This window comes from Trichechus manatus, unplaced genomic scaffold (genome assembly GCF_000243295.1).
Source record: "Trichechus manatus latirostris isolate Lorelei unplaced genomic scaffold, TriManLat1.0 scaffold00084, whole genome shotgun sequence".
Lineage (NCBI taxonomy): Eukaryota > Metazoa > Chordata > Mammalia > Sirenia > Trichechidae > Trichechus > Trichechus manatus.
The window spans coordinates 2453383-2479904 of NW_004444020.1; the positions used below are offsets into that span (position 1 = coordinate 2453383).

The following is a 26522-nucleotide window of genomic DNA, read 5'->3' on the forward strand; positions in this document are numbered from 1 at the left end:
TGGATTTTAGTATAGCCACTGAGTTGTGAGCCATTACTATAATTAATTTTACATTTTCATCACCCTAAAAAGAAACCTCAAAGCCTTTAGCCATCTTATCCTAATTCCTCCATTCCTCCCCAGCCATAGGCAACTACTAATCTATTTTCTCCCTCTGTAGACTTGCCTATTCTAGACGTTTCATATAAATGGAATCATACAATATGTGGTCTTTTGTGTCTGGCTTCTTTAACCTCACATGATGTTTTCAAGGTTCACCCATGTTATTGCATGTATCAGTACTTTATTCCGTTTTATGCCCAAATAATATTCCATTATAAAATATTCCATTGTAACATAAAATTGAATTGTAAAGTTTACTTTTTCTCAGGTAAAAAATAAATGGCAATTAAAGTTCTAGTATTTTCTTTCTATAGCCCATTTCATGAATCCCCTAGGGTGCACACCTTACTTTGATGGGAGGAATTTTCTCTATATACTAGACAATAAAATAGTCATTTTATGCCAAGGACAAATACACAAAGAATCATAAAATGAGAGGTGGAGGACAGAAGAACTTTTATTCTAAACATATATTACATTTTGCCTCAAAGCAGCTAACATTGTAGCAAAGCTCTGATGCAATAATGTGCTCTTACATTGGCTGTTGGTCCATCAATATTGTTGAGTGCCCAGGAGCCCTTAAGGTACCAAATGCCAAATAATACAATTGTGAAGGCATTAAAAGTCACAGAGAAATTAAACACACAGCCTTTCTACCTGGTAAACAACCAATACTTCTAACCAATATAGGTGGATCTCAGGCTCCAATCCAGATTCTCACCATCAGAAGCACACTTAATGCTTTCATAGCCCTTGATCAACCAAGGATCATGAATTGTTTTTTCCAATAAATATTAGTTCATTGTCATGGATTCTGTGTTGCATCACCCAGATTCCCCATCATGAAATGAAGGATTAATTGCCCCCAACTCTTGAAAATTTTGTCCGTTGACATTGTTCAGCTGTCAGGCTCTTTAGGATCTGCCTTGGCTAAAAAGAGCCACCTTGGCAATGGCCACATTCCTTACTAGCGGCAGCCTGCATCCAATGACTAGCCAATGCGGAGGTAAAAAGACCTAGCTCCCTTACCCAATTTAGGACAAGCCCAGAAGTTCTTCTCAGCTTCAGAATTCCTGGCAGGATCAGCTGCAATATTCATTAATATTGCATTGCAGTCCAACTTCTCCCTCTGCCCAATCCTGCTTATTACTCTTCCCCCTGCTGGTATTGATCCTGGAGCACGTCCTAATAAACTTCCGGCATGCAAATCTCCATGTAGGAGTCTGCTTCCCAAGGAACTCAATCTGCTCTACTACGGAACTTCCTAACATTGTGTTGATTAGAGGTTGAACATTTGACATATGAAGAGATAAGTACTACAAGGGAACATATGTGATTCAGCCAGTAAGTTCCGCTAATCATGTAAAATCATTGTCACCCTTGACGCTTATATAAGGACATCCTAATATTTTTCAAGTCTCACTTTTAATGCTATTACATCTGTATGCTTATTCTAGATGACCCCTAAGTCTTTGCAAAGGCCTTGTGAGTTCAAGTTTCAAGTAGCCATAAAAGGTTCTGAAATGAGCTTCATCTGATTTGAGGATCTTTGAGTCTCGACTTCATGGTGTTCAGGTCTTTCAACACACTGCATTTTTATGATCCTGAATCTTTCTCCTTCCCTTATAAATTGATGATCAAAGTGGAAGTTAGAATGGTGACTGAGATAGAAAAAAAGAGGTATAAACCATCCACTTAATTAAACTCAAATTGAATTACATTTCAGTTGAGATTTATTTTATTCAAGCAGGCCCCTCACCCTCGCTCCAGATCTCTAAGAATCCTTTGTTTTTGTTGTTGTTCTCACTTGGAAAGCTAAAAGGAGCCCAGAGGAGGTACGCCAGAGAAAGGAGAATCTGGGTGAGAAGGAGGGTTTATCCAACATAAAATGGCAAAGCATAGATAGGGTAGGGAACCAGAGTCATCATTAAGAAGGACTAAGGCTGTAGCCAGAATAGTGCCAAGCATCCATCTAAGGGTCCGACAAGGAAGAAGACAAGAGAACAAGGAGCCAGGCTGATAACTGAGGGGGTTAGACATTGAACAGAATCGGGCACCTGGCACAAGTTAAGGAATGTGGTTCAGAACTAAGCCAGTGAATAGTAAGTGGATGCTGGAGCTTCCTTTCTTGGGTTGCCTGGTGTACATAGTGGGCATCAGCGTGGCAATTTCATCTCTGCCCTGGACTAGACAACCTCTCCATCTTCAACCCCTTTCCCCTGCACCTATCACCTCAAAAACTCACACATTAAGGATGACAGTGGGGACTGGAAGCTGGAGAATGTGATGGCAAAGAAAGGACCACAAGTCCCCGTAGACGTCTAGCAGCAACCTCACACACGGTAGTTCTTCTCACATGTTTCCCAATACCAGAAGAAGCAACAGCTCTCCCACACACCACATTCCAGGGCATCACATGATCACACAATAACAGAACCCTCCTCACACAGGTAAGTGCAAAGAACCAGAGAACCAGTTGCCGGGAAACCATTGTTTTCCCTTTGCTGATGGAGTGGAAGCATCGCGGACAAACAGATTTCTGCATTAAATCCCGCAAAACCTCGATTTGCAGCTGAATTGCTTTAGCCTATGATGGAGCTGACAGGATGAGGAAAATGGAAAGTAAGTTCCATCAGTCCTGATCACCATCCTCTTTTGTAGCATCCCTAATGAGACATGGCTAGAGAGGCAAGGGTGACTCATCTAAGAATGTAAGGCTTACGGCTAAAGTTGATGACTGACAATACAGAGTTGTAAGGTTTGTTTGTTTTGTAAAGCTGTGCCAGGTTAAGAAAGAGACTTCCAATTCTAGTTTTGAGATACCACAGGTGATTCCCAAATATCTAAAGGTATGACTAAATATTTTCCAAGAACTGCTCTTACATTTTTTCAGTTTAAAAATACCTCAATAGGCTACAAGAGTGTTTTAAAAAAAGGAGCTATGTTTAGCAGGTGGAATGGGCCCAAATCATGCCAGTTTCTGAACTTCTTTCAGATTTCTCTTCCTCTGGCTTCCCAAAAGATTAGGAATCACTGGCCTGAAATTTCTAAAGTAAGGATAGATCCCTTTCCAAGTGATAGCACAAAGCAAAGATTGTATCACATCTCACCCAAAGAAAATATAAACTAAAAAGAAAGAAATGTCTACTAACATGCACAGTGACCTTGAGTAACAGCTTTCCCCCTCTGGGCCTCAGTGTGGTTGTAGGGTAAAAACATCACAAAGCTGAGTAAAGCAAAAAAGAAAGTTTTATTCGGCATATATTCAAAAGGGCAAAAATGGGAAAACAGACAAGCATGCTGCCACAGCCACGTCTGCCCGAGTCCAAAGACTATGACAGAATCATCCGTATATATTAACATTACAAATGGGCAAAACCATTGAAAGCTTAGCCTTTTCAGATTGGCTGGAAACTGTGATCCTACATTTTGAATTGTCTTTCTTAACAGTCATTGGTACAGGTTTCAGTAACAACAGTCAAGAAGGTCTTCATTGGTCCAACAAATTTCTATTTACTAAATGCTAATAGAAAGAGTAGAAAGTCTTTTATATTCTGTTTGATTGGCTTTATGTGAAAGTTTCCCTAAAAGATATTTTCCAAGACTATCTTAGCTATTATCTTTATACCTCAGCGCCCAGTTAATGTGTCCTTGTGAGCCCTTGTGAGCCCAGCTCCAGCTAGGTCACATTTTCCATGCTCAAGGACAGGGAGTAATAACTCCAATACTAATTTCTAAATCAGTGTCCTCTGATGAAGAGACTGTAATCTCTAACTCCCGCCTCAAAAATTATATGACCAGATACATACCAAACTCCGCCCCAAGCTTCCTGGAAATTTGACTATTTATGATTCTGGCTCCTCCTTCTCTTTCAATCCCTTCATTAAATAGCTCCCCCGGTAAAGTCTTTTCAACTGGCAGCACTTTCGTGTCCAGAGCAGCCCTCCCCACCATGACAGCTGCCCCCCTGCTCATGGCCCGGGCAGCCAGCCTGAGCCTGAGCTTCTTGGTACTGCTTTCCTTCTGGCTCGACCAAGGTGTGGTGGCCAAGGAGTTGAAGTTTGTGACATTGGTAAGTAGCCTTTTCTCAGTGCTTTTTCCTTAAAACTGTGTTACCAGCAGGGTTTGAAAATCAAGTGTCAGGTTTCGTTTTACCCTTGAGTTGTCTCTTGGAGACCAGGAACTATTCAAACTCAGAAAGTGAGTAATCAAGTTTTGCAAGTTCCTCTTAATGAACACCTAACAAGTCCTGACAAACAAGAGTTTCCCCCCATTGTCAATGCTATTTATTTATTCATTTACTTACTTACTTTATCACTGCCTGGGTCCAGAAGCCTTTTGATAGCCACAGTGGGCCAGAAGCCCCAGCTAGCGCTGTTCATACAGGACAACCTAAAGTAGCTTCATCCATTTTAATGATTATTAGTTCATAATCCAAAAAAATGTCGTTTTTGGATTAAGCAGCCCCTTCCCCTTTTGTTTATCAGGAAGTTGGAAAATATATTTGTAAGCAGCCTTTGAAGCATGAAAGTGAAACAAAACTCAAGAGTTTCAGGGTGACTTCCTGACATATGGAATTGATTACCCTTTAAAATCAGGCTATTCTGCATCTGTGATACGTGTGACAAAATATGAAAAAAGGGGATGGTGGTTAATGCATGATGTCAGCAAAAGAAAGTATACTGTTGGCGTTGATTAAAGAGAGATGGAACAAGAGTTTGAAAAGAAGTGGGGATTTACCACTTTACATATGAGCCGTAGCATTAATCCTTCTGTATCTCTTAGTTTCTTCGATTTTCTGTGTTTCTTTTTTCTCTGTTTCAATCTGTCTCTCTCTGCCTCTGCCTCTGTCACTCTTCCTGTCTTTCACAGGTTCTCTTGCTCTCTTTCTCTTCCTCCCATAATTGATTTTGATATAGTGAAAGTGGACTGATAAATAAGTAAATTTTCTTTCGATAAGAAATACCCAAAATATATTTTTATAATTTGGACAGTCACCTTTAACTTAAAAATTAAACATGAAACTCCAGTTTTCTACATTTGGTGTATTCAGAATTCCCTTCTTTCCTTTCTGCAGAACATCTTATGGCCATATGTTTATGTAAATCATGATTCTTAGTCCAGTAAGTTTTACTAGTCATGAGTCAATAATACAGAGAAAGAGAGAGAGAAGCAGAAAAACATATCACCCATTAATTACAAATGACTGTCAGGCTTCTGTGCTGAAAAAAAAAAACTGTATAACGTTGTGTACTTTTATAGGGAAACTCAGGTGAGCTAGACTTTTACTTCTATCTTTGAGTTCTTTGCCAACATGTGTAATAATAGAGAATCTGCAGAAATTGTACTGCCAACACTGTAAGCTTGTGACAAGCTGGCTCAGTGGCAATCCTCGTTGAGATATTACAACAAACTCCCAGTTCACTGCATATGATATGTTGTCTTCCTCCGTGCTTTACCCATAGCCCAGGCTTATGCTCCCTGGCTACCAAGTTGATTATGGTTTTCTCTCCCCACTCTCACTTAACATGTGCTCAGGAACTGGAGGTTAATTCTTCCCTCAGCAAAACAAAATTACAACGGTAAATCTCTTGGAACTAAAAAATTAACAAAAATTTTGCACAAGGCTAATGTTAACTATTTTTCTTTCCACTGCTTTCTTCCATTAATGGTAGATGAAGGTCGACTTAATACATCTTTCTTAGCCCTTACAAAGCAACTTCTAATCTCAGGATTTAAGTCGGAAGATATAATTTTCTTCTTTTTATTGATTATAAAGAACATTTGACTATCAGTGGTTAAATTATATATCCAGGGCAATCCTTACAACATTTTTGGGAGAACCAGAATAAAATCAAAGCACCTCTGATTAAAGTGATAGTATTAATGATAATAACCAGTAGTTAACTGAGTGCTTACTACATGCCAGGCACTGTTCTGAGAGTTCAATTTGGATTATGTCACATAGTCTTCCCAACAACCTGTAAGGTAGGGTTGCCGGATAAAAAACACAATACCGAGTTAAACTTGAGTTTCATATAAACAATGAATGATTTTTAAATATAAATATGTCCTGTGTAATATTTGGATGTCCTGGGGTTTTTTTATTTGCTAAATCTGGCACCCCTACTAAAAGGTGTAGGAACTATTCAAATCCCTATTTTACAGATGAAGAAATTCAGGCACAAAGAGCCTGAGCAACTTGCCCCTGGCCACACACCTGGAGTGTTGGAGGCAGGATTTGAACACAGGCTATCTGACCCCAGAGGCTAGTAATAATCATTAGCTCTATTCTGTTCTGCTTGTAGTAGTATGCCCCGATGACCCAGCACATGGGGCAGGTCTGAGATCCCCCCATGGTGGTCTGCTGTAGGGATGACTCATAATCAGCAGGTGTTTGCCTTGCTTTTTCTTTGTCATCCAAGAAAAACAAATCTTTCCCATTTCCAAACAGCTGTTCTTGGCAGAAAAAGCAGGAAACGCTCTTTGGTTTTTGTTCTCTTCCATGCGCAAAGCCACAACATGTTCTTTTAAAGTGGGTTCCTCCAAGTATGTCACATGGAACACTAGTTTGACAAGTTGTTAACGGATGTTGCTTGGGAAAAAATAAATTGGAATGGTCAAGTCAGTTTGGGGGACAGAACGTGGATTAAACCGAGATAAAAATTCTTTACTGCAGGACTCCTCAGAGCAGAGGACTAACTGGGGGGTGGAGGGGGGAAGGTATCATGCGTGCCCTGGGCACCGCTTGAGGAGGGGCACCAATTAGCAGTTTCTATTGGCCTGTCACAGTTTCCATTGCCAGCTGCGAGAGATCATTCGGCATTTTAACACTAATTGCCGTAGGGATTATTTTCCTTAGTTAGGCCCCTGCCTCAGAGTCTTTAATATGCTAGCATTCACTGTGACTTTCAAGGAAAGGATCTCATAAATCGTATGTCCTAAGCTTCAACTACGGAATCCACTTCCTCTTTTATTTCCAGAGCGCCCTCTAGAAAATACTTAAGAGAATTGCTATATTAAGGAAATTTTTAAATATTTACAAAATAGAATAGTAAGCATGGTGAATCCTGATGTACGCATTAACTAGCTTCAGTAATTATCAACTCATGGCCACCCTTGTTTCATCTCTATGCCATTCCCCACACAAACACACTAGGTTATTTTGAAGCAATCCCACATATCATAGCATTCCATTCATAAACAGAAAAATGCTATTTTAAAGCATTCTCTCTCCTCTGAGACAGAGGGAAAAACCACAAGTTCAGGTGACCTCAGAAAGAAAAATTCCATCTCATTCTACTAGAGTTTTACAAAGAAAGGGATGATGAGTCACTCTTCTTGTTCTTCATGGTTGACCATGTGGAATTCTTACTCAAGTTATGTGGCATTTCTTGATGGAAATAGCCTCCAAATTCTATGAACATTGTCTCTACACCCAGATGGCTAACTTCCATATTGTGGTTTGGCAAATCTAAATGATGCCAGCCATTACACATTTCCAGGGACAGCGGACCTTCTGGATCCTTCTTCACTGCTCTTGGAAAAATGAGAAATTGGCAAGTTACTCCTCAGGGTGGCAGTCCAATCCTGTTATAAATTTTCTAATGCTATTTTCTCAAATAAAAGTTGAAGGCCACAACTTAGAAAAGCACTGAACTTTCATTAATCCAAGTTCAAGCATCATTTACCAGCTATGGAACCGCAGACAGGTCACTTACTGCAGCTGGGTCTCAGATTCCTCAAACTGAAACCTGGGGATAATGGTCATAACTATGCTTCCCACTTCACAGAGCTGTTTTTAGGATGGACTGAATGATATACATATGAAAGTGTGAACCATGAGGCAAACAGAAGGTGGTACTGGCAGTCATCAGTCTAAAATAGAAGCTTTCCTACTTTTTGAATAAAATCTAGATGACTCTTAATTATTCTTGTGTGAAATTTAAAGGGAGCAAAGAAAAGAGAACAGAAGGTATTAAATAGTTATCGTCTCTACTAGAACCTTAGGCTAACCACTTGTTTGTACTCAAGCCTTCCCACCTATGAATTCTCACTTGGGGAAGATGCAACTTCTCACGGTCAAGTATGGCTTGACGGAGAGAGAGGCTGGAAGTGAGAGCAGCATAGGATACTGAATAGACAATTGACCTTTCTTTTATTTGTCTTCGTTTTCATTTTTTACATTTGAATAATATCTTCAAACACAAGCATGAACTTCTCAAGGCCTTGAAATCTTTTTTTTTCACTTCTATTAAAATAAGAATTGAAATTATAGCTACCTTATTGTGAGCATCAACTTGATGCCAGGATCTTTACTTTTTCTATTTCATATCCCCAAAATTACCCTCCTAAGCCCATAACGGTATCTAGGCATTACCTATGAGAAATAAAAAGGCAGTTGGAACTTAACTTTGGTATACTGGGTGCTGGGAACTTGAGAGGTAGCCTATTTTGGTGGCACATTAGGAACTTCTGAGTTGTCTTATAAAAGATGTACCAGGTGAAACTCTCTACTGGACAACAAAAACCAGAGTTCCAGCCTCAGCTTACAAACTGCCCGACAACCTCTTTTCCTTGCTCTATGGCTCCCTAATAGCTGGAGCTAAGTGGCAGCAATTGAGCCCCTGGGTAGTGTAAACAGTTAATGTACTTGGCTGCTAACCAAAAGATTGGAGGTTAGAGTTTACCCAGAGGCTCCTCAGTAGAAAGTCATGGTGTTCTACTTCTGAAAAATCAGCCATCGAAAATCCTATGGAGCACAGTTCTATACTGACAAACATGGGGTCACCATGAGTCAAAATTGACTCAATGGTAACTGAAAGCAGTAGCAAAGCTGTGGACATACAGTTCTTCAAAGACCTTTGCTGGAAGGACCCACCGTGAACTGAGTGCTTGTGCCAGGCAAGTAGGAGCTCAGCTCACTTTGCCTACATAAGCCTCTCCCCAGTTTTATGCCAATGCTATTTGCAAGTTTTCAGAGTGGTGAAACTGGTCAGGGAGATTGTGTTGGGCTTAAGATGTATTTGTTTCAACCAGCCAGGTTGCCACCATGGGTGCTTGAAGATTTCAAAGTGTCCTAAATTCAAAGGAATAATTAATTATCCCTCACAGTCAGGGAAATCAAAATGGGGAATGAATGATTATAAATTAATAGAGGTGTTTCTTGGGGGAGAAGGCTATGTTTCCCTTTGCTCAACTAGTAGTTGCTCATTTGGCCTATATTTTGCAAACTTGTTGTTGTTGTTAGGTTCCATTGAGTCAGTTCCGGTTCATAGCGACCCTATGTACAACAGAACAAAACACTACCCAATCCTGCACCATCCTCACAGTCATTGCTATGCTTGAGCCCATTGTTGCAGCCACTGTGTCAATCCATCTCGTTGAGGGTCTTCCTCTTTTTTGCTGACCCTCTACTTTGATGCCCTTCTCAAGGGACAGGTACCTCCTGATAACATGTCCAAAGTACATGAGACAAAGTCTCATCATCCTCGCTTCTAAGGAGCATTCTGGCTATACTTCTTCCAAGACAGATTTGTTCGTTCCTCTGGTAGTCCATGGTATATTCAATATTCTTCGCCCATACCATAATTCAAATGCATCAATTCTTCTTTGGTCTTCCTTATTCATCATCCAGCTTTCACGTGCATAATGAGGCAATTGAAAATACGATGGCTTGGGTCAGGCGCACCTAAGTCCTCAAAGTGACATCCTTACTTTTCAATACTTCAAAGAGGTCTTTTGCAGCAGATTCGCCCAATGCAATGCATCAGTTTGATTTCTGGACTGTTGCTTCCATGGGCATTGATTGCGGATCCAAGTAAAATGAAATCCTGGACAACTTCAATACATCAGAAAAGGAAGTATATAAGATAGCTAGCCAAATGCCTGAATGAAATAACAACAAAATATAATAGTAACGAACGTAACAATAAAGCCCATATATTGAGTGCATCCTGTGTGCCCAATACTATGCTAATGGTTTTAAATCGCATGATGCCCCTACTGGTAGATATGGATTATCTCATTCTACAGAGAGGGAAATTGAGGCCTGGAAAAGTTGAAGTTAAATCACCTTCCTAAGGTCACCCAGCTTGTCAGTGACAAAGCTAGGGTTTGAACCCAGGCTTTTCACCACATGAAAACCATGTGAAATTGTGTAGTACAGATTAGTAAGTAAACACAATTAAGCCCTTGTGTACCTTGCTTACTGTAAACCCGTATGCACCTTGCTTACTGGTTAATCTGCCCCCGAACCCAGGTCTATCCACCCAAAAGCCTACATCTCTTCTGATATACACCTTCCACCCAAAATAACACACAGCTTTCCCTGCTTCCCTTTCTCATGGGGCTGTGAGTGCTTCCTGGGCCCTGGATGAAAGTCTTATTAGAGTGCCCTACATCTCTGTCTTCCTTATGGCGAGTGCAGGACATATTCCCAATCTGATTCCTTCCGCAGCCAGTCAGGTTGCCTGCTTACCTCTGAAATGGCGACCCACCTATAGGACTCATTCTTTTCTGTCCAAATTATTTTACTTTTTAATCCTCTTTACCAAAGGATTTATTTCTCAGTTCCTAAAACAAGAAAACAAAATAGGCTTTTTATCCTGTCAAGTTTTGTGCGTTGCGAGATATTCATGATTTAGAACACACTCTAATAAAACACAGACTGGAGCTTAATGTCAACAGCCAAAGTCCCTTTAGGATTTCTAGAATCACCCAAAAGTTTTATGAAGCATCTGAAATTCCAAACTTGAAAGGTCAGCATGATAGTTGGTGACACTGCAATCTAGCCCAGGGGCAGACTCTCCTTTCCAAAAACAAAGGCACAAATGTAGGACATCAAAAGGAAGATAAGAGAACTAGAAAAAAGGGGAAGAAAAAGAACATACATAGCACGCCTTGCAGTAAATAAGGATAAAAAGAAAATGCCCTTGAGAAGTGAGAAGATTGAAAAGAAAGTCATAATGTACTTGGAGGAACTGACCTAATCCAAGATTCATTTATTAGAATAAATTTGCATGTGTGTGTACTTACTACGTGCCAGGCACTGCTTTGAGGGTATAGCAGAGCACGTGACAGCAAGCATTCTACTTGCAAGGTGTTTATGGTGGGAGAGGGAGCCAGATATTTAAAAAATAAGCAAACATGAAAATATCAGGGATGAAAATAAAACAGATGTGATAGAAACAGAGCAGGCGTTACTTTGTATTAGGTGGTCAAGGATGGCGTCTCTGTGAAGGATGCATTTTTCAGCACAGACCTGGATTTAATGAGTGTGCCAGGAGGAAAACTGGAAGTAGGATATTTCAGGCAGACAGAACATCAAATGCAAAGGTCCTGACTCTGGGGCAAATCTAAGGCATTGGAACAGCAGGAGCGCCAGTGTGGCCAGAGCAGTTAACAAGACGAAGGATAAGGTAAGGTAAGGGTATCAAGGTGGGGAGAGGCCAGATCAGGTAGGGTCTTGTGGACAATTGTAAGAACTTTGAATTTTATGCAAAGAGCAATGAGAAATGATATAATGTCTGGAGAGTGGTAAGGATGTAGAAGAAACAAGATTGGCCACAAGTTCATAATTTTTGGAGCCAGTGATGGGCTTGTAGGGTCTTATCATACACTTGTGCATATGTTTAACATTTCCCATAAAAACTTTTTAATGCAATGAGAGAACATCAGAGGGTTCTAAGCAGGCAAGTGATGTGATCTGATTGACACTTTTTAAGTGAGTACTCTGGCTACTTCATGGAGAGAGACTGAACATGTTCTTCTTGACTTTGTTCACCAGGTTCTTGCATCCTACACAACATGCCAAAACTGTTTAACAGACTTGATGGAACAAGGTCATTTATGGAGATACCAAATCATGGTCCCTTAACCCTTTGGTGATCCAATTATTTTCTGCTTTAATTTTTTTGTTGATATAATGTGTTTTCATTAATGTGAGCGTGCTGAATCATTCAGTGTGTCTGAATTTTTGGTAGGTAGTATTATTTTGTTTTTCTTCCCCCTTCCACAAGCCTACCCTGAGTATTTAGTGGTACATATGAAGTACCACTAATTATACCCCAGAGTCTTCACTGGCATCTATTGGTACATATGTGTAACAAATAAAAGTTTTCAAAATTTCTATTTTTTCCTACCAAAAATTCAGACACCTCACACAATACCCTGTAAAAACAGTAATTTGCATCATATGCCCATTTCTTTGGTTTCAAACAGTCATAAGGGTCCCTGCCTTACAGCAACACACACTGTCAGTGGTACAGCAGCTTCCCAATAAACCCCTGAGGCTTAAAAATCTCACGGTCGCTTTATGTACAACCAGGCACAAAAGGGTTAAAAAAGTTATCTGTGATTTTAAAAGGGTAAAGTGTGTGTGATATGATGGAAAGAACCGTGGGCTAGCAGTCATGAGAATTAGGAAATCTGTTTGGCTCACTCAATCTCTTTGAGCTTCCATTTCCTTAATTGTTCAGTGCAATAGTGCCAACCTGTCTTCACAGTAGAGGTTGTAAGAATAAACAAGATAGCAAGGGAAAAATTCTACAAACTATGGAGGGTTGAGCAAATGTAAGGGGTTGTATTTATCTTGAATGTGTCCCTAACGCAATTCCACTAGTACTGCAAATAGTACTACCACTAATACTACATTTTTTAGGTTTCTAAAGGATATTATAAAGTCCTGGGTGGAGCAAAGGAGCCCCGGTGGCACAGTGGTTAAAGTGATTGACTGGTAACCAAAAGGTCAGTGGTTTAAAACCACCAGCGATTCTGTGGGAGAAAGATGTGGCAGTCTGCTTCCGTAGAGATTTACAGCCTTGGAAACCCTATGGGGTTGCCATGGGTCAGAATTGACTCGAAGTCAGTGGGTTTGGTTTTTGGTTTGGGTGAAGCAAATGGTTAAGGGCTTGGCTGCTAACCAAAAGAGCGGAGGTTCTAGTACACCCAGAGGTGCCTTGGAAGAAGGGCCTGGCAATCAGCCATTGAAAACCCTTATGGAGCACAATTCTACTGTGACACACATGGGGTTGCCATGAGTCAGAATAGACTCGACGACAATTGGCTTTTTTTGTTTTGTTTAAAAGGATTTCATAAAGTATGATTGCTGGGCTGAGGTCAGACATCACAAATTTGACAGAGCAACAGTTAAGGACATTGTCCTACCACAGACATAAAAGAATGCCTAGGTATAGTCCAAGGGCTCCAGTTTGAGAATGTTTGTGCTGGGATTTCCCTTTATGTGTGTACGCGGGCACACACACAGGCACACTTTGATTTCCAGCACCAGGGTGAGAGATGGTTTATGTTTCTGTGGCACTCACAGCACATTTGAGCCATTACTTCAGAAACACTTATAACCTACTGAAACAAAGGGGATTACAATTATTTCTGACCTGTAAGGACAGAGTGAGCAAGCTGGCCCCGAGTCTCATGATTATGTTCCAGTGCTTGCTCCTGTAAGCTGACCATGCTTATTTTCTCTCCCCAGGCGATTCTGTCATTCAGTTGTATAAACTCCATTTTATTTTGTAAATACTGCACATAGTTCGTGGTCTTCTTTCTTACCTCAAGTTTGGTTTCTTTTTCTTTTTTTTTTAATTGTACTTTAGATGAAGGTTTACAGAACAAACTAGCTTTTCATTAAACGATTAGTACCCACATTGTTCTGTGACATTGGTTGCCAACCCCACGACATGTCAACACTCTCCCCTTCTTGACCTTGGGTTCCCTATTACCAGCTTTCCTGTCCCCTCTTTCCTTCTCATCCTTGCCCCTGGGCTGGTATGCCTATCCAGTCTCATTTTGTTTTATGGACCTGTCTAATCTTTGGCTGAAGGGTGAACTTCAGGAGTGACTTCAGTACTGATCATGGTTTGGTTTCTTCTGATGCAAAATAAAGAAACAAACAAAAAAACCCTTTAAATCTTAGAGAAAAAGAATACATGGAATAGAGTTTAAAAGGAAGTTCCAGGTCGCAGATTGTCCAGATTTAGGTAGTAGGAGTCTGAGGGGTGTGTTTAAGCGTAGAGAAGTGAACTTAACTACCTGTGGTTAAGAATGTTGGCTTTGGAGACACACAACCTGTGTTTGAATCCCGGCTCTACCAGTTACAAGCTGTGTGACCTTGGGCAGGTCACTTAACTAAGGTCAACTCCCTAGTTTGTGAAATGGAGATAATAATAGTAACTGCCTTGTAGAATTGGTGAGAGAGTTCAATGCATGAAAAACACTTGGCACAATTTCTGGAACAAAGCAAGTGTTCAAAAATGTTGAGGAGCTATTGTGGTTGTAGGCTGGTAGAAAGCATTGTAATTTATTTTATTAGAATGTCTCTCTTCTGATTTCTTTTTGCCTAACTCAGCGACTCTCAACTGGGGGGTGATTTTGTCCCTCATTAGACATTTGGCAATGTCTGAAGACATTTTTGGTTTTACAACTGGGGGAATGCCACTGGCATCTAGTAGGTAGAGGCCAGGAATGCTGCTGAACATCCTATGATGCACAGGACAGCCCTCCACAATGAAGAATTATCTGACCAAAGTGTCAGTAGTGTTGTGGTTGAGAAACCCTGGCAATGAAACAAAATAGGGTTTGTAATTGCCTGAAACCATGACGGGACCATTCATGGCAGCAATTCCTTACCTGACCAAAGTGATTTTGTAAGATCCTTGTGCCTCTGCTTTCTGCAGCCTGTCTACTGAGGTTTTAGTTCCTCATCAGTTTGTTGTTGTTGTTAGGCACCGTCAAGTTGGTTCCGACTCATAATGACCCTACAGGACAGAGGAGAACTGCCCCATAGGGGTTTCCAAAGAGCAGCTGGTGGATTTGAACTGCCGACCTTTTGGTTAGCAGCTGAGTCTTAACCACTACGCCACTAGCGCTCCTCATCAGTTTAGGGGACCAAAAGATCAGTTTTCTTCAGACACCAGAGACACAACCCAGGACTTAGACACCTCCCCCACGTTCCTAGAATCTCACCTCAAGCATGACTAAAGTTTGTTCCTTATTCAGTGTCTACTGAATTGTTTTACAGGATTTGAAAAAAGCAGCCTCTTGGCTTTCTTTTCCAAATGAGCATCTTAGCCAGGAAGCATAGGTGAACAGGGGTGGGAAATCTCAGATAAAGCAAGACTGTGTAGCCCTCCTCCATTTTAAAAAGTTTGCTGACATCAGTGTAGACTTCATCTTGCACTTGCGTGTTTTTCTCTCTTTCCTTATCTTTTGCTTATAAAATAGCTATGTGTTTGGCTTGGCATTCAGCTCAGCATATTAGAATCTAAGTACCAAGGTTTCAAAAGTTCACACTACTCTCCCCAAAAAGTAAAATGTGCATGTTCTTAAAGTATTGGAAGTTAGCTTTTCCAATCTCCCCACCCACAATTCCTACACCTCTATCTCCTTAAAAACTAACGAATCATTGGCTCAAAATGTTTACCAAATTGTAGGTGTCTTTCTTTAAGATGAAGCACTGGTGGCGCAGGGGTTAAGAGTTTGGCTGCTAACCAATAGGTCAGCAGTTCAAATCCACCAGCTGCTCCTTGGAAACCCTACAGGGCAGTTCTACTCTGTCCTATGGTTGCTATGAGTCAGAATCAACTGAACAGCAATGTTTTTTTGTTTTTTTGTTTTCCTTTAAGACAAGGAGCCCGGATGGCACAGTGGTTAAAGTGCTCGGTTGTTAACCATAAGGTCTGTGTTCGAACCCATCAGCCACTCTGAGGGAGAAAGATATGATAGTCTGCTTCTGTAAAGATTTACAGCCTTGGAAATGCTATGAGGCAGTTCTCCCCTGTCCTACAGGGTCACTGTGAGTCAGAATCCACTCAATGGCAGTGGGTTTTCTTTAAGACAAAATACTTGCAGTTAAAAGCGACTGTTTTATTATATGTAAAAAAAAAAATTAAAGCCATTATTACTGTAGCTATAATTAAGGGAGGTATACGTCTCATCAGAGTTTGCTGCAATCAAGTGACCTTGCTAAGCTTTGTGTTCCTCCTTGCTCTATTTGATGTATCTGATCTCCACATATATCACCTGCCTTCTAAAGGGTTAATCATCTTGACTCTCTTATTACCTGAAACACAGGGAAAGTGCTAGTGAGATTAGAACAGTGTTTCTTAACCTTAGATTTACCTGGGGAGGTTTTAAAAATCCTGATACCCTGTCTGCACCCCAGACTAATTAAACCAAAACCTCTTGGGGTGGGGCCCAGTCCTTGAGAGTTTTCAAAGTCCCCAGGTGAATCCAATGGGCATTCAAGGCTGAGAACCAGTTTAGAAGAAAATCCATTATAACAAGCAGAAGAAATTTGACACGTTACTGCCTCACATCTATTTTCAGGTGTTTCGACATGGAGACCGAAGTCCCATTGAAACCTTTCCTAATGACCCCATTAAAGAATCCGAATGGCCACAAGGATTTGGCCAACTCACGAAGGTTAGTTGGATTTTCAGCTAAAGGTTGTTGATAAGTCTGCGGGGAAAATGTGCATAGAGGTGTTTGTTTCACTATTTTTTACTCTGTTGGCTCTATTAAAGCATAAGTGATGTGCATGGACAAAAGAAGAATGTATGAGTTTAGAGATGCTGAAGAGAGCCAAGAGGTACTTAAAAGCCAGCTTCCTCAGAGCAAGTAAAAAACAGTCTTGTAATCAATAAGCTGAATCAACAAGGCTGGGAAAAATGTGATTCTTCTGGAAGTGCAGGTATCAGAATTTGATTTCTTGTCAGCTAGATATCAGGATTAGCCTTCCAGATAAGTGATCAGATAAACACAGGGATTCCCACCTCCTACAGAGCACATAAGGAGGAAGTGAACTGGGTAAGAAGGAATCTGCTGCCACTGTTCCAGCATTTTCTTCTCCACCCACCCTCACTTGCAAGAGTGGACAACTCTTCTATTTGGAGCCACAAGATCAGGTGCTTTGCTTCTGCCCTGTCCAAAGCACCATTTAGATACATTAAGATAATGTCATAGAATACTTAGAGTTGATGTCTCCAAAACAAGTGGGTTTTAATCTTGGCTAGGCATTGGAATTACTCGGAGTGCTTTAAAAAAATTCCAATGCCTGCCTTGGAGAGTCTTATTTCATTGGTCTAGTGTGCATCCTGGGCATTGGAATTTTTTGAAGCTCCTCACTTTACAGTTGATTCTAATATGTAACTTAGGCTGAGAATTACTACCCTAACTCAACTCAGTGTTTCATAGAGTAGGAAATAACCTCAAAGAACCTCTCTTTCATACTGCTTAGAAGGGTTATTTGAGGCCAGCATCTTCTGTCTTCTAAGTCAGTGCTCTTGCCATTGTAGCTTATCTAGCTTCTGGCTCTTTGAATGAGAGAAGGGGTTACAAAAATTCAGTTTTGCTTCTTAATACCTGTATCTCTTAGAGACTCCTGTTCCCTTGCTGTGCTTTTCCAGTAAGATAAAAAGATTCTTCTAGACTGTTGGTTTGGCTTCTTCTCCCGGGAATCCTTGACTAGCCATCAGGTTTCTCTAGAGCAGCGTTCCTCAAACTTCCATGTGCAAATGAATCACTTGGGGATCTTATTAAAATGCAGATTCTGATTCAGCAGGTATGATGTGGGACCTAAGATTCCCCATTTCTAACAAACTCCCTGGCGATGCTGATGCTGCTGGTATATGGACTACTCTTGGTGTAACAAGGGTCTAGAGCTAAAACTACTGCCCTGGGCCGGGTACTTCCAATCTGCATAATGACAAAGGAATGCCTCTCTACATCAGTGATTCTCAAAGAGTGGTAGCCAGACCAGCCACATCATCACATGGGAACTTGTCAGAAATGTAAATTCTTGGGCCCCACACCAGATCTACTGAATCAGAAGGAGGTAGGAGCCCAGCAGTCTGGGTTTATATGAAACCTCCAGGTGATTCTGTGCACACTAAAGTTTGAAAACCACTGCTCTATACCGAAGAAGGAGCCCTGGTGGTGCAGTGCTTAAGCACTCGGCTGCTAACCAAAAGGTCAGTGGTTCAAACCCACCAGCTGCTCCACGGGAGAAAGATGTGGCAGTCTGCTCCCATAAAGACTTACAGTTTAGGAAACCCTATGGGGCAGTTCTACTCTGTCTTGTGGGGTGGCTATAAGTCAGAATGGACTTGATAGCAGTGGGTTTTATTTTTTGGTTTGTATACAGAAGAGGACTATTTCCTCAAAAGTGAGCTGTAAGTTAGAACAGCAGTTAGACCCAAAGTACCTGCTTCTTCAGCTACTAAGGTCATCCAGGAAGCCTACAAACCTCAAAACACCCTTTATTCCTTTCCCACCCCCATCTTCATCCTAGATAGGCAGCGATGATAGTGGTGGCTGAGTGTGACAAGCAAATGAGTGAGTGGGACTGAGCAGCAGCTACAGTGACCACATCCTCTGACTTCTAGAGCTCTGGCGAGGCTCTAGATTCAAGGCAAACTTGAATGCAATTTTCCCAAAGCATGGTGCTGTACTACCTGCATCTGAATTTCTTGGGGCACTTGTTAAAATGCACATTCCAGGGCCCCACCCAGGATCTAATAAGCTGGAATCTCTAGGGGAGAGCTGAGTAATTTGCATTTCAAGTAAGCACTCGCAAATAATTTTGCTTCTGATGCATGGTAATGCATTGAGCTAATGCATCACTTCTCAATGATTACTGTGCATCAGAATCACTCAGAGAGCTTGTTAGAAATAGATTCCTGAGCTCCACCCCTCAAAGATTCTGGTTCAGTAGGTTAAGGGTGGGGCCCAAGAATTTGATTTCTAGCAAGCTCTCAGGTAATGCCAATACTGCTTGCCCACAGACCACACTTTGAGTATCAGGCTCCAATTTTTTATGAACTGTCATGGATTAAATTGTGTCCCTCAAAAAATGTGTGTAGCACCTTGGCTAGGTCATGATTCCCAGTACTGTATGATTGTGTTATCTGATGTGATTTCCTCATGTATTGTAAACTCTACCACTATGATGAGATTATACGCGATCTCCTCATGTGTTATAAATTCTATCACTGTGATGAGGTTATACTGATGAGGTTGACAAGATTAGTGTCTTAATGCAATCTCTTTTGAGATATAAAACAGAGAAGTGAGCAGAGACACATGGGAACCTCATACCACCAAGAAAGCAGTGCTAGGAGCAGAGTGTGTGAGGTTCCTGCACAGAGAAGCTCCCACACCAAAGGAAGATTGATGACACATACCTTCCTCCAGAGCCAACAGAGAAAGCGTTCCCCTGGAGCTCATGCCCTGAATTTGGACTTGTAGCCTACTGGACTGTGAGAGAATAAATTTCTCTTTGTAAAGCCATCGACTTGTGGTATTTCTGTTGGAGCAGCACCAGATGACTGAGACATGAACCAAGTGTAAAATCTGTGGATAATAAAATCACTGCACCCAGAGGATCTTAAGATTCATTCACTCAACCTCTTACCAGTGGTTGAATTCTTCCACAAAATACCCACCAAGTGGTCAGCCAGTCCCTGTGAATGTTTTACTAATAAGGATCTCACTACCACACCGCGGATGAACCATTTACTTAGATCAATCACCAACTATTTATTAAGTACTTATTATGAGCAAGCGGGAGCCCTGGTGACATAGTGGTTAAGAGCTCAGCCTGCTAACCAAAAGGTTGGCAGTTTGATTCCACCACACGCTCCTTGGGAACTCTATGGGGCAGTTCTACTCTGTCCTATAGGGTCGCTATGAGTCAGAATAGACTCAACAGCACTAACGACACGTGCAAGGTGATGTTAAGTGCTAATGAAGATGAGTGGGTTTTCTCTGGGAGTTCCAGCTAAAGTTTACAACTCTTGTTTTCATTTCAATAGATGTTGTTACTGTGGGGCTGTTAAAATACAAGTTGTTCATTCTTCACATACAGTGAGGAGAGATGAGACAAATTTCTATGATAATTTGATTCACAGATCCTACTTTCAATAACTGTTGTTTCCTCCCCACCCCCCACCCCCACAGGTAGGAATACAACAGCATTATGAACTTGGAGCATATATGAGGAAAAGATATGAAAAATTCTTGAATGAGTCTTATAAACGTGAACAGGCAAGTTGGAGAGCTAAGAATGGAACTTTGACCCTTGAAAGAATTTAACATAATGCTGCATATGTAAAAGCCCCTTACCTGTTTTTCCAAACAACTTATACAAAGCAGAAGTCTTGTTTATAAATGTACTCCTCTTTATACAATTATTTTGTTCCTAAAAACTTATAAATATAAGTTCAAAATTTTATGGAAACCTGTGATAAATACTTCGACTTGGCAAGTAGCCACTACTTAATTAGCATCTTGTCAATTCAACTATTGGCCTCTTTTGTAACAAATTGCACCTTTTGTAACAAATATTGTGACCAAAATGCTACCACAATGTCTACCAGTATTTTGGTGTGGGTGTCCTGCCCTTTCTCAAATACCCCATCAGCTTCATAAGAAAAAAACCCACAGTCCCTCTCAGTTGGCTTTTGCTTTAATTTTTATATTCTAGGTTTATATTCGAAGCACAGACATCGATCGGACTTTGATGAGTGCCATGTCAAACCTTGCAGCCCTGTTTCCCCCAGAGGGCATCAGCATCTGGAATCCTAACCTACTCTGGCAGCCCATCCCAGTGCACACAGTGCCTACTTCTGAAGATCGGGTCAGTACACTGGGAAAACCAAGAGAGTCCACACGGGCCTGGAAAGAGGAAGGACAGCTCAGTGCTTGTGGATTTAGGACTCTGGACACTCCTTAGACTATGCAGTCTTAATTTTCCCTAAATTTAGAGTGCAAAGGACAACACAGAATATGGACAACCCTTGGCAAGAGACAGTAGGAACAGAATTTCTCTTTGGACAATTTTCATCCACTTTGTTTTGCCACTCTTTCAACTTTTGGCAATTTGTTCCTCTCCATTTTTGCATACATACACACACATATGAGTCTCCTGGTGTTCTGCCTTCAACTTCACAGGCTATTTATGCCCCACACAAACTTTTTGTCCCTGCAGAATATACCAAAATCTCTCTTCCCACCTACCACATCTCCCCCCATGAAAATCCCCATTCCTAGGTAGAGGAAAGAAGAAAGGAAGATTTGAGTACATAATTGCTGCCCAACACTTCATATGTGTCATACTAACCACCTTTCATAACAACCTTGAATGGACAATATTATCGTTCTCTTTTTACAGCTAGTGAGATAAGGGTCCAACCAAAAACCAAACTCTCTTTTATCAAATCGATTCCAACTCATAGTGAATCTTTAGGACAGATTAGAACTGCTCCATAGGGTTTCCAAGGCTGTATCTTTCTCCCATAGAGAGGCTGGTGGGTTTGAACCACCAATCTTTTAGTTAGCAGCAGAGTGCACAAACCAAAACCCACTGCCACTGAGTCAATTCCGACTCATAGCGACCCTATTGGACAGAGTAGAAATGCCCCATAGAGTTTCCAAGGAGGGGCTGGTAGACTTGAACAGCCAACATTTTAGTTAGCAGCCGAGCTCTTAACCACTGCACCACCAGGACTCTGATAAGGCCCCAGAGAGGTTAAATAACAAACAAAACTGGCCCAAAGTCACACTGCTGGTCAACATCACTACTGGGATTAGAACCAGCCCTATCTCATTCCAAAGCAATTTTCTTTCCTATAAACTAGTCCTTCTCAAACTTTAAGGAGCCCTGGTGGCTCAATGGTTAAGTGCTTGGCTCCTAACTGAAAGGTCAATGGTTTGACCCCACCAGCCGTTCCGTGGGAGAAAGCTATGGCATCCTGCTTCCGTAAAGATTACAGCCTTGGAAACTCTGTGGGGCCATTCTACTCTGTCCTATAGGGTCACTATGAGTCGGAATTGACTTGATAACGGTGGGTTTAGTTTGGGTTTTGGTCTCAAATTTTGCATATTAGAACCACCTGAGGAGATACTTTAAAATCTCAATGCCCAGGGTACAATCCATAACAAAACAGAATCTCTGAGGGTAGGACCCAGGCATCAGTCAGTACTTTAAAAATAATCTCCCCAGATGATTCCAGTGGGCAGCCAAGTTTGAGAACCCTGGTGGCACAGGCTTGGCTGTTAACCAAAAGGTCGGCAGTTTGAATCCACCAGCTGCTCCTTGGAAACCCTATGGGGCAGTTCTACTCTGTCCTATAGGGTCGCTATGAGTCAGAATAGACTCAATGGCAACAGGTTTGGTTTTTGGTTTACCGTACATCAAGGTGACTGAATGAGGCTGTTTGAGAGAAAGTCTCAAATTTATTTACCCTGAGTGGGACCTAGAGCTCTTTAGCCTTTTGAGAGAAAGTTGTATTTTTAAAATAGTAATAAATAATTAATCTCCCAGGTGTGGAACTTAATTCTATATGAAGGAAATAGTTTGGGACAAGGAATTCCTCTTAATTCTCCTGTAGTTACATCATAAATGTGACCATCTCATCTCTCTATGGATGAGAGCCTGGCTATTAGACTTGGACTTTCACTCCCTGACCTCTAGGGTAGGTTACTACCCTCTTTGCCCTTCCAGTACTCCTAAAAATTTGACTTAATGGCTACTTCTGGGCACTTAAGAAACTTATCCCAAATGCTTTTCAGAAACAACCTTATCTTGTCAATCTCATTATAGGTGATATATTCCAGTCAAGTCTCAACAGGACAATTTATTTGTGCTTCTTGCTTTCAGAGAATCAGGTGTGAAGTATTATGATTATTAGCATTCTTAGGAGATTGTATTTTTTCAAAAAAAAAAAAAAATCATTTTTGCCACAGTCTTTTCTGCAGAGATAAAGACTAGAGAACAGTAATACCAAATTTAGCCAATGTAGACCCCTTAATCCCAAAAGATAGTAATTAAGTTACATAGTAAAGAATACAGGTGTTATTAGAAGAGGGAAAGAAAAAGAGGAAGAGAGGGAGAAGGAGAGAGAGATTCACAAACAAGATTAACTACCTCTGGCTTCCAACCACCTACTCACTAAAGTGGGGGGAAAAAACTCTTTAACCTCAATTAAGAAATCTAACAAAATCAATCAACCCAAGGGTATTCAGAGAGTTGTGCTAAGCACTGTAGAGAAATATAAGAGAACTATGAGGCCAAGTTTCTTCTCTAATTTATAATCTATTTGATGAAAGGAGAATAGTAGGCATGAAACTTGAAGAACACAATACAAGACAATTGGCAATGATTTCAAGTACAAGCTGTATGCTCTGGAGGAATTCAGAGAATGAACCGTACCTGGGGCTATGGCAGGGAAGTCATTTAAGTCTTCATGAAGAGAGAGAGAACTTGAACCAGACCTTGAAGGAGGGTAAGAAAAGAGAGGAAGGCAATACAAAAACACAGCAATGCAATTAATATGTAGGGTGCTAGCCCTACTGTGTCCAGAGTTCATATTTAGAAATAGTGAAACTAAATTGGGTAAGTATTGTCTTAGTCATCTAGTGCTGCTATAACAGAAATACCACAAGTGGATGGCTTTAACAAAGAGAAATTTATTTTCTCACAATCGAGTAGGCTACAAGACGAAAGTCAGGGCATCAGCTCCAGGAGAAGGCTTTCTCTCTCTGTCGGCTCTGGAGGAAGGTCCTTATGCTGCATCAGTCTTCCCTTGGTCTGGGAGCATCTCAGCGCAGGAACCTCAGGTCCAAAGGACGTGCTCTGCTCCCGGCACTGCTTTCTTGGTGGTATGAGGTCCCTCACTCTCTGCTTGCTTCCCTTTCCTTTTATCCTTGAGAGATGAAACCTGGTGCAGGCCACACCCCAGGGAAACTCCCTTTACATTGGATCAGGGATGTGACCTTAGTAAGGGTGTTACAATCCCACCTAATTCTCTTTAACATAAAACTACAATCACAAAATGGAGGCCAACTGCACAATACTGGGAATCATGGCCCAGCCAAATTGTTACACACATTTTTTGGGGGACATAATTCAATCCATGACAAGTATGTTGGGACAGATAAGCGCACCCAAGTTTTTATTCCTGGAAGGAAACTTGGAACTAAAAAGCAGTGTAATGTTAGAAGGAATGCTAGATTTAAAGTTAGAAAACCTAGGTCTGAGAGCCAACTATCACTTCAGACGTCTGACCTTGAGCAACCTCTCTGCACCTCAGTTTCCTCTTCTGTAACATAGGAACAGCAGTACCCACCTAACTTCATCACAGGGATTTGTGAAAAATCAAATTGGCTAAAAAATGGAAAAGACATTGTAAACTTTTGGACAAATCTTTAGGTGTTGATTCTATTTATTTGCAGCCTGGCTCTCTCATTTTGTGGATGAGAAAACAAAAATCCAGGTAGGCTGAGTAATTAATTATAATACAGGCCTTTTAATAAACAGTCCTGTGCTTTTTCCGTCAACAATATGATTTCTCCTATGGAAGAACTTGAAAGCCATGCAGGCTTTCTATTATCAGCCAAGCGCATTAACCATTTGTACCACCCAGGGATTCTAATAATAACAATAGCTTGTGTTTATTGGGCATCTACTATATACCAGACACGGTACGAAAAGCTCTACCCTCACATCCTATGTTATCATTACAAACATCCCCTAAGATAAGCCAAAACCAAATCCCTTGCCATTGAGTTGATTCCGACTCATAGCAACCCTATAGGACAGAGTAGAACTGCCCTATAGGGTTTCCAAGGAGTGGCTGGTAGATTCGAACTGCCGACCTTTTGGTTAGCCGAGCTCTTAACCACTGCTCCACCAGGGCTCCTCCCCTAAGATAGGTAGTATTATAATCGTTCTGATTTTGCAGGTGGGGAAACTGAGGCACAGAGTGAATAAAATATCTAGGCCAAGGGCACCCAGCTAGGTGGTGGTGGGCCAGGGTTCCTGTGTAGCTCAGGGCTGAGAGCAGGGCCTGCCTACTTAGCCATCTGATCAGCCTTCCTCCCTGTCTTGGTTGGTGACACCATTGTATATTCTGTCATCTAGGCCAAAGTACTTACCATTCTAGGCTCCTCCCACCCTCTCCTTCCCCAATTCCAGTTAGTCACTGATACTGTAGTTTTTTTTTGCAAAACGTCCACCTGGATGTATTCATTGTTTTTAATGTACATTCAAAATTTGGGATTGAAAATCACAGAGTATTGAAGGTCCTGTTATTGTATGACTTCTACTTTGTTAAAAACAAAAGAATAAATAAATCAGTACCCTGCAGGCCTCGTGGAAGACCATCACATTTTGAATGCAGGGACTCATTTTCTGCTTTATAAGAATTCAATGCAAATTTCTCCACTCATTCCTTTGTTCTTTTTTCTTTCTGCTATGCAGTATTTTCTTTCATGCTACTTACATATATGTTTAGTGAATACTATGTTAGACATTCTCATAGAAACTTCTAATGCTCTTTCATATCACAATCATGTTTTTTAATAGTTTATTGTATTTTGTTGTTGTTGAGAATATACATGGCAAGACACACACCAATTCAACAGTTTCTACATGTACAATTCAGTGACATTGATTACTTTCTTCGAATTGTACAACAATTCTCACCCCCAGCTACTGTTGATTTTACCTTTGACAGTCGCTTAAACCCCTCCCCACCCGTGCACTGTTAGTGCTACCACCTTCTAAGTGGCTTCCCAGACTCCACCCCTCACATCCCTCTTCCCACTCTGCCCAGGACATTCTGTTTCAAAACAAAGTCTAGCTAGGTCACTCTGAATGCCTTCTGGACAAACTCCAAGCCAGGTAGTGATACTCACCAAAGGGCTGGAAACACAGGACTGGCCACAGATGGAAAGTAAAAGCGACAAAATAAACTTGGCATCACTAACCTGTAGGTTACAGTTAAAACTTGTAAAGATGGTCAAGTTTAAACTCATTTTAGGATGGTCACTTCGTTCTCATAATATGTTTTTAAATATATTCTTGCATATATTTAGTAAGCACCCTTATTAAAAGAAGTCTGCAAGGGGATAGGTTAACTGACCTCTTAATATTCTTTCAGGACCTCTAATTTACTTCTCTCATTGCACTTGTGTGTGCATATGTGCAGCAAGTACTAGAAGTGAAAGGGGGTGGATAGGAAGCAAGATTAACTGTTAGCATGTCACAGAGAAAACCAAGAAATGTGAATATTTACCAATGCACAGTTCTGTTTAGTGAAGTTCACCAAAAAAGTACAAATCCTACTATTTTAAGACTTAAAAAAAAATATTGCCATTGAATCGACTCCAACTCATGGCAACCACACATGCGTCAGAGTAGAACTGCTCCATAAGGTTTACCATGACTGATTTTTCAGAAGAAGATCACCAGGCCTTTCTTCCAAAGTGCCTCTGGGTGGACTCAAACTACCAACCTTTTGTTTTTTGGTTTTTTTTTTATTGTACTTCAGGTGAAGGCTTACAGAACAAATAGTTTCTCATGAAACAGAAGTACACATGTTGTTTTATGACATTGGTTAACA

General features: G+C 41.0%; 1 protein-coding gene across 1 annotated transcript in view; it reads left to right on the top strand.

Moving 5' to 3' along the window:
* The first annotated feature begins 4054 nt into the window (after positions 1–4054).
* Positions 4055–26522, top strand: part of ACP3 (acid phosphatase 3) — a 53258-nt gene continuing 30790 nt past the window's right edge. Inside the window, 6 exon segments of the mRNA XM_012556994.2 lie at positions 4055–4174; positions 16447–16516; positions 16519–16542; positions 17678–17680; positions 20081–20163; positions 20603–20755. Coding sequence (XP_012412448.1) covers positions 4055–4174; positions 16447–16516; positions 16519–16542; positions 17678–17680; positions 20081–20163; positions 20603–20755 — 453 coding nt within the window.